The sequence below is a fragment of the Buceros rhinoceros genome, unplaced genomic scaffold, assembly GCF_000710305.1.
Source record: "Buceros rhinoceros silvestris isolate BGI_N320 unplaced genomic scaffold, ASM71030v1 scaffold29738, whole genome shotgun sequence".
In the NCBI taxonomy this organism is placed as follows: Eukaryota; Metazoa; Chordata; class Aves; order Bucerotiformes; family Bucerotidae; genus Buceros; species Buceros rhinoceros.
This window is the reverse complement of record NW_010426759.1, coordinates 19,115-27,358: the sequence shown is the minus strand read 5'-3', so window position 1 is coordinate 27,358 and position 8,244 is coordinate 19,115. Positions and strand designations below refer to the sequence as shown.

Sequence of the window (8,244 nt, the reverse complement as noted above, 5' to 3'; positions counted from 1 at the left end):
GGCCAGGCCAGCTGCTCTGGCTCTGCAGCTCAGGAGCACCTCTGCCACTTCTTGGATGTTCTTAGAAGACAGTCACTACAGCCAGGTGCTCTGGGTTGCCCCCAAACCAGTGGCTAGAGGCAGGTCACAGTGACTAACCCTGGTGCTGCAGTGTGCAACCAGCCTGCACCCGGGTATTTGTGGGTTCAGGACACCATGAGCCCGCAGTGATGCTGGATCTTGCTGGGGTAAAATACTGGTGGGTCTGAACCTCTTTGTGGTCAGTCAGCAGAGAAAGGCTATGCTGGGGGGAGAGGAAAGAAATCACACAGTGCAGGGGATGGACAGGGAGAGCTGGAGACATGCATGTGGGCTGGCTTGATCCCATTTGCCCTGACTGGGAGGCCTTGGAGGAAAGGACAGAGGTGCAAGCCTGGCAGGGTGTCTCACAGAGACCTCAGCCACCATGGTCACCTGCCCCCAGCACTCATCTTCCTCTGCTGAGGGAGGAGCCAAGGCCAGAGCTCCTCTAGCTGAACTTCCAAAGAGGCAAAACCTGGTTGTCTGTCTGGCATTGTTCATGCTGTCCTCTTCACCAGAGCAAGAGAAATAGCCACATCATTAATTTACTCCCTAATGAGGTGTCTGGCTGTCCCTGCACTCCCTCCCACTCTCAGCCACCTCAAGCAGAAGACAGAGTACGCTATAAAAACACAGCTTTAGTTTCTTCTTTCAACCTAATTTCCCTAAACCTGATTTACAGAGTAGTTCTTTCACTTGAGATGACAGGGTTTGATATTAATTGGATTTTTCCTGCCCCTGCTGGTGGCAGCACTGTCCAGAAGCCACACTGCAGGTGTTTCCAGCTCAAGAGAGATCCTGTCTCAGTCAGGGATGCAGGAGGGAATCCTCATGCTCCTGCTCACGGGTCCTGTCAGAGCTGCCTGGCTATCTTGTCCTGCCCTAAGCCATGGCACCATTACTTTTCCAAACCACACCAGCCAGACGTGGCTTTCAGCTCTGTCAGTGATAATCCACAGCCACCTCTGGGGCAGCAGCTCCAGCTTCCTCAGGGGTGGTAATGCTCCACCCAGCAATTCTGCTGGGGAAGGCACTTGGCAGACAGGTTGTTCTTGCACACCACATGAGGGAAGGAGAGGGCACCTGAGGGCTGGGGGAAGCTCTGCTCATGGCTGAGAGGCAAGTTCACAAAGCACACACTTCTCTGCTGGGCTGGAGACCAGGTCATAGTCACAGCTCTGAGTCTTATTTCTTTATTTACTTTGCATCTTTCTCACCAGTGGGTAATTTTCCCTTTCCTCTCCTTGGGAAGCTCTTTGACAGGTGGGAGGAGGTTTTTTCCACTGCCGATTTGCCATAGTAGGAGGGAAATCAGGGAGAAAGTAGAGCCTCCAGCTCTAAGGGCTCCATCTGCTTCCTCCCTGGAGGAAGGGGGTGTGTGATGGGAGGTGGGAACTGGCCACCTGACAACCACGAGGCTTGTCCTGCCCTGAACACCAAACATACACCCAAGAGCTGACAGACTGCTGCAGCTCAGCTTGCAGAGCAGTGCTTCAAGCCACCCACGCTCAGGTCTTCCACAGAAGATGCTCCTGACTCCCTAGTGTCTGTTTTCTCTCTGGGCTGCAGAGAGCTCACCTCTGAGGCCCTGGTCCATCTTTCCCTCATTGTGCTGCAATATCCCCTACTTGCCCCATAATATTTTTTTCCCTTGTCTGCTCCACATTTTAGGAGAACTCAGAATATAAACAAAACCCCACACTCTCTTTGCACATTTTCTGCCCCTTTCTGTCTGTCTCCTTCCCTCACCTGCCCAGGCTTCCAGCTCTGCAGGACATCTGCTCCTGGATGCTCTTTGCCCCAGCCCCCTGGTACCTGAGCAGGAGAGGCAGTACAGGTCCCATGGTGTCAGCAGGGTCAGCCAGCAGCCCGGATCACCAGACAGGTCCAGAGTGAAGAGACAGCTCTGCAGCCCACCCAGGAGAGAGGCCAGGCCTGGGACAACCCCCATAGCTCAGGGAAGGGGCAGGGTCTGGCCTTAAATGCAGCTCCCAGGCCAGTGAGTGGGAGGGTGGGGGCCCAGACGAGGCAGGTCAGGACAATTAGAGCCTGCTGGCACCTGCAGAGCCCTAACGAGGAGTGAGGGGGGTCTAGGCTCGCAGTGTGCCAAGCACCAGCCTTGGGGCTGCCTGACAGTGTTCTGTTCCCTCTGGACTGGGGTCCCCGCTCCCTCAGCTGTCTTCAGAGCTGGGAGCAGTTGGATGGTTCCATCTTAACATCACAGTTGCTGTTGTTCATTTATTAACTAGAGCTTCTCTGCAGAGCAGACGTTAAATATGGCCCTGCTGGCACCATCGGTTTTCTCTGTTCTGGCAGAGGAGGTTGATGCTCATCTGCTGTGTCCCTCCAGCTCAAGGAATGTCAGGACCGGTGCCCACCCTGCCCTGTTGATCAAGCTGAGGAAAGACGTCTGTGTGATCACGTATCTCTGATCCCTCCCCCGTAACTTTAGAGCCCCCCAGCCACTGTCGACTGCACTAGAGAGATATGTAGAGGTCTCACAGATACCAAATTCCTACAAGTTTAACCCCAATGGGTTGAGTAGCGCAGCGGGACACATGAGCACCTTCCCTGCAATATGAGCTGAACTGTGTTAGACTCCAGAGAATCCGTCCGTACAGAGGATGGTTACAGGAACCATCAGGGCTCAGGGGTTTGGCTGCTTACAAAAGCTGCTCTCTGTGACATTTCCAGCCTCCTCAAGTCATCAGCTTTACCCCAAGAAAATAACCCAGATGTCCACCTGAGGGTGCGGGTACCTTTCTCAAGGTGACTCGCGGTGAACGGTCGCTTGGCTGTTTTCTCGTAGCTGCTAGTCTGTAGCCGGGGAAGCACCAGCAGCCAGTGGTGATGATCCGATGTATTAGATATAGTTAATAGGCGTTGCTAAAAAAAGCCATGAGCCTGTCTAGATAGTGCTCTTAGTCACTTAGAGCAGCTCAGAGACCCTTTTTAAACGCACAAAGCGGCTGCTTTGGCTGGACATGGGCGGTCAATGTGGGGAGCCCTCTGGCCTCAAGGTCACTTGGAGCGGGGGCTCCCTGCTTCCCCCGAGCAGCGGAGCAGAATGAGATGGACTGTCCCGGTTCCTCGCCCAGCAAAGGCCTAGGACCCTCCTTCCCCTGAAGCCTCCTCACCAGTCTCTGTTACTCCCTGCGTGGTGCCCAGGTGCTTTGACTGGTGCGTAGGCTCGGCCGTCGGATGGACTGAAGCATCTGACCTTCTCCCTGCTGATCTTTGGGGCATGGGGAAAGGACAGGCAGAGCAAGGAGGACTCAACAGAGGGCTTAGGAGCAGGGAGTTATTCTTTAACCCTTCATGCTCACAGTTCAAGACTATCCAAACATGCAGCCAGAGGAGTTTAAGCAGCAAGTCTCAGCTAAGTCTGAGACAGGGCTGTCTGGACCCCGGGGGATGGTGCTGCCCCTGAGGCTCCCGAGTGGTCTGACGGGCAGCGATCTTCTCGTCTGGCTGCTTCATCCTGGCGTTGTACTGACATAGTTCATCTCTTGCACAGACAGAAATACCGTTTATGCCTCAAGCAGTGCTGTTTGCGGAAGGGGCTTTGTGGCAGGGAGAGGGAAGAGGAACCAAGGTTTCCTGGGGCTGGTTCTCCTGAGCCAGTGTATCGGGTGGGTGTAGAGGAGCCATGCTATACCCAGGCTCTTTGGTTATCTGAGAAGCTGAACACATCCCCAGGACTAGAAGCGGCCTGTTCTATCTTCTTTTTTCTGTGTTCTAGGCAAAAACCAAAAAGGCTCAAGACAAGGGAGAGCGGAGCCATTTTCTCGGTGAGATTAAGGCACTGAGGAAGGAGCTGAAGGAACGAGAAGAAACTGCCATGGCTGCAGCCCTGACCCATGCCAGCGTGGTCCTTGCTACGAATACAGGTGCGAGATCCTCTTTCTCTCTGCAGTATTTTACTCACTTACCAGGACTCGGGTGAACCATGTGTCCTGCAGCGCAGCATCCTGCCAGGGTAGGAGGGACACTTAGTCTTCCTGCTCCAGGCTCTGGGGTGTTCAGTCAAGTTTGCTGCAAGCTCTCAAACTCCTCCTTGGTGGGATTCTCCCCGCTCACTCTCTGGCACGTGGTGGTGGTGTTGAGCAAAGGATGTGGGGCTAGGAGGGCCTTTGGTGTGAGCCAGCATGGCCCGTCTCTTGAGTTCTGAGCAGAAGCTTTCCATCAGTGGCCAAGTGCCCTTGGAGGTGGGTAACGTGCTCGTTGTTTCCCTGAGTCACTTGGAAACGCTTTCCTGCTTGAACAGTGTCGGTTCCTGATGGAGTGCAGCACGCGTCGCTGTCGCCTGGACTCAGGCTGCATGGTTTGCTTAGTTCTGTGGGTCACCCGCATGGTGCGGTCGGCAGCGCATTGGGCACATCGGCACCTTCAAAAGGGAAAGTAACGCCCTCGCGATGGGAGGGGAGCGTCCCTGCGTGGGGTTTAACACGAGCTCAGGTGCTTTTCTTGATTGGACTTGTAATTCTCCCGGGTCCGCTTAGGATCTTCAGATCTAATTGCTCAGGGATTATTTGGCTGAAGGGAAACATCACTAATTTTAGGTCATAAAAAAGAACCTTCTGGGTCAATCACAATTACGAGGGTGAAAGTGAAGGGAAAGATCAATCCTGGCAGCGGTTCATTTGCCTGGAATCGGCCTCTCACTTCCTCTGACTTTGCCTGAGAAAACAGGAGGAGGTTTCCTTTTTCCAGTAAAGCTGGTGGTTTGTGCTGCCCGTGGATGAGGTGTGAGCAGCCCCTGGGGCTTGCGGAGGTCTGCGCAGTTCTGTGGCAGTGGAAGGTGGTGGGCGAAGAGGGATCTGGATTTTGTGCTTTCCTCGGTTAAGCAGTCTTGGTATTTGTCTGAAACCATGAAGTCTGGTGGGAATTATTATCTGTGCAAGGCATAGCGTGCTGTTGCTAGGCTCAGAGAGAGCGAATTTAATCACGACAACGCCCAGGGACACCAGTGACCTTTAGTTAATGGGAGTTCAATAAACGCCAGTCGAGCTGCAGGAGAAGAAAGCCAGCTGCACAGCCACGTGGGTGCGGGCTTGTTCGGATGGAGGGAACCTCTTGATGTATTTCCATCCTCCTTCAGTGTGGCAAAATCGCAAAAGTCAAGGTCAGACTGTGCGCCCCTTGTTAACAGAGCGGATTTGTATAGGCTGGAAAAAGCTTCTGGAGCTGCACCACAATAGCACGAGAGTGTCTGGAAATCATCCCTGAGCATGCCGTGGATAAAGATCTCCTTCATCCAGCAGGCCGCTCCTTCACCCTCCTCTCCTCCCTGCGCAGCCCTTTGTTACGAGTCGCAGGGACAGTTTTGATGCCTCTGCAGTTCAGAGTTCTGGTCAGTGTGCGGATCAGGATCCGTCTGTGTGGATTTTGGCAGGACCAGTGTCGGGACAGTGGAGCACAGCCGGGGTCAGCAGGGCGCGGAAGGCAGGGTCCCACTGATCTGTCCCCCTGGGCTGGCCCTCAGTGGGTCAGGCGAGTGGATCCGTCATGCTTTCGGTTGTGGTTGGTGAGAGTCCTGTTTGCCTGCAAGGGCAGAAGGGAGGTGGGTGTTCACAAGCTTGTTTGCTCTGCTCTGCTCCAGGTGAAGCATTTGAGCATATTGTTCTGTTTGTCATCTGGGTTTCACTGGTGTTTTCAAAGGTACTTGGAAGCTTTTGGGCCCAGATGCCAGGGCAAGAAAGGACCCACAGAAATTGGCAAAAACAACTCTGACACGTACATGTGAACGTGTCTGTATCTGGCATGGGCTGCAGAGTGAGGTTCTAAATCTCTGCAAAGAAATGTGGTTTTACCTGGCCCCCTCAGTGGTTTGGTTCACAGATGCCCTTCTCTGCCCCCCTGCTAAGTGTGCTCCTTCTCCTTTGACCAGGAGCTTCCTCGGACGGACCCCTGAAGCTGCTCCCCGAAAACCACTTCGATCTGGTGGTGATAGATGAGTGCGCTCAGGCCTTGGAAGCCAGTTGCTGGATCCCTCTGCTGAAGGCTCCAAAGTGCATCCTGGCCGGGGACCACAAGCAGCTGCCCCCCACCATCATCTCTCACAAGTAAGGAGCAGTTTGTGGTTCCGGGACCTCCTGTTACTTATGCAGCCAAATGCTGCCGTGTGCCCTGAGTGTCAAGACATTTCATTGCTGTGGATTTGTTGCTGGTACCCTCCATGAGCCGGGTTTGGCCGCGCTGCCAGAATTGCATCAGACCTGTTTTATTGACAGCTGCTGCTTAAAGGTTAATGCAGCTCCACCCGAGCAGGTGTTTTCATTGCATGGGGATGCGACAGTTGGTCATTTTACCTGCTGCCACGTGACAGCGAAGCGCCTGTAGCCAGCATGGTGCTGGGGATCACCTTCTGTGCTGGTGGGTGCCTGCTGGGCAGTGCTCAGGGCTCGCAGGGGCTGGGGTTTGCAGGCAGGAGAGCAATCTGATGGGCAGCCTTTGGCCCCGCGCTGGGGCTGCCAGGAGATCTCCGAGCTGTGTGCGCCTTGCCTGTGAGGCTCTCCCCTGTGCGGAAGCAGAGATGTGGAGGAGCCCACGCGTTGGTTGGGGAGGAACAGCCTTAGGTGAGCTGCCTTGGCAGAGCTGCTAAAGCAAAGCTCAGAATCAGAAGGTCTCTACCAGATCCTGGCTGTTGGCAGTAGGAATCCGTGCTGGGACAGCGATGGGGAGCTGCCTGCCTTCGAAACCGCTGTGCTCATTGCACAGTGGTCAGCTGCATCAGGGACACAATCCAGCAGCGAGAGTCCCAGCCTTCTCCACGATTCCCTTTTGCCCTCGTCCCACAGTCCCTTAGGAGCTGCATGCCCACAGTGGAGAGGACCCTCTGCAGAAAAAGCAGGGCAGACAAGCAGGGTGAGTGCAGCGAGGCAGGAAGAACAGGCAGGAACTTGTGTCAAACTGTGTTTCAGGGAGATCTGTCACGCTGGGGATGTCAGAGGTGGCTCTGCAGCATCGTGGGAACAGCTCTGCTCAAAAAGCCGGTCCAGAGCCCCCACCCTTCGTGTCTCACTGGTCATTTGCTGTGAGGCTGCGAGCTGTGTCCCTGGGCCTGGGTTTTCCCCATCTATAAATACCTCCCCACAGAAGCCTGGAGACCCACTTTTCCCGAGACCGTCACGTTAAGGGCAAAACACGGTAGCAATACCAGCTCTGTGACTGTGAGTGAGCAGGTCTAACTCTTGACTGCTGTCAGCTTTGGCCCCTCTTTTTAATGAGGCATGTTTTCCTCAGAAAAGCTCCAAAGCCATGGTACCACCTGCCCAGCTGCTTTCTTCTGCTCCATCGTGACGGCTGCTGCCAGGAGCCTTTGCTGCTGCTGCTGCATCGTGGAGTCAACAGCAAAAAGCTCCTCTGTGGCAGGACCCATTTGCAGCAGATCTCCTGGCCCTCCGCCTGCTCCTGCCCAAGGAGCTGTGCTCTGCTCTCCCACAGCTCTGAGTTCCTTTGACCTTGCAGTGGAAAGCTGCCACAGTCTGCATCCCTGCTGTGTCGCAGGAGAGCATGCTGTCCTCTTTCTCCACCAGGAACACTGATTTCCTCCTTAGATCCTCTGGGTAGGACTTGGACCAAGCGCTTTATCCTTGCTGTTCCCGTTTTTTTCTCTAAAGAGAGCTCTATGGTTTTGCTGTGCACTTTGCATGTTCTTAAATCCCAGCTGCACAAAGAACTGCTCTTTGCAGAATTCAGAGAGAGTGTGGGTAGAAGGTAGATCTTCTGGCTCTTCAGCCTCGTCAGGGTTACGACTGCGCCGGGAAGCTGGTTGTTAGGCCAGCTCCCCTCTCGTTGGATAATCCCTTTTGGATGAGAAACCTTCGCGGTGTTTAAAACACTGTGTCGCTCTGTGCCCTGCTTAAAGTTCAGTAGATGCAAAATAAAACAGAGCAGAGAGAATGTGTGTGTGAGTCAGTAGCGTTAACAGATTGATATCTCATCCTGGCCTACCAGGAAATTATGAGCTGAGAAACTTGCTACATGACACAGAATTATTGCTCATGGCTTCAGCGGGTCCCTGACCCAGGCGCTGGTCAGACAGGGCTCCGCGCACCACAGCACGGACAGGCGCCTTCTGGAAGATGAAGTGCAGAAAGCCTGGCTGACTTCGGCGTGCGCCGAAGAATTATGGACTGTGTCCTCAAACGCTGCCGCGCTCCAGGCGAGTCTCTCTGTTTC

The 8,244-nt window shown here is 54.3% G+C and overlaps 1 protein-coding gene across 1 annotated transcript in view; it reads left to right on the top strand.

The window, feature by feature from the left end:
* IGHMBP2 (immunoglobulin mu binding protein 2) overlaps positions 1-8,244 on the top strand; it is a gene marked incomplete at both ends in the record, with an annotated part of 34,932 nt that overhangs the window by 10,298 nt on the left and 16,390 nt on the right. Inside the window, 2 exon segments of the mRNA XM_010141637.1 lie at positions 3,803-3,950; positions 5,951-6,125. Of these exon segments, the coding sequence (XP_010139939.1) occupies positions 3,803-3,950; positions 5,951-6,125 (323 nt within the window).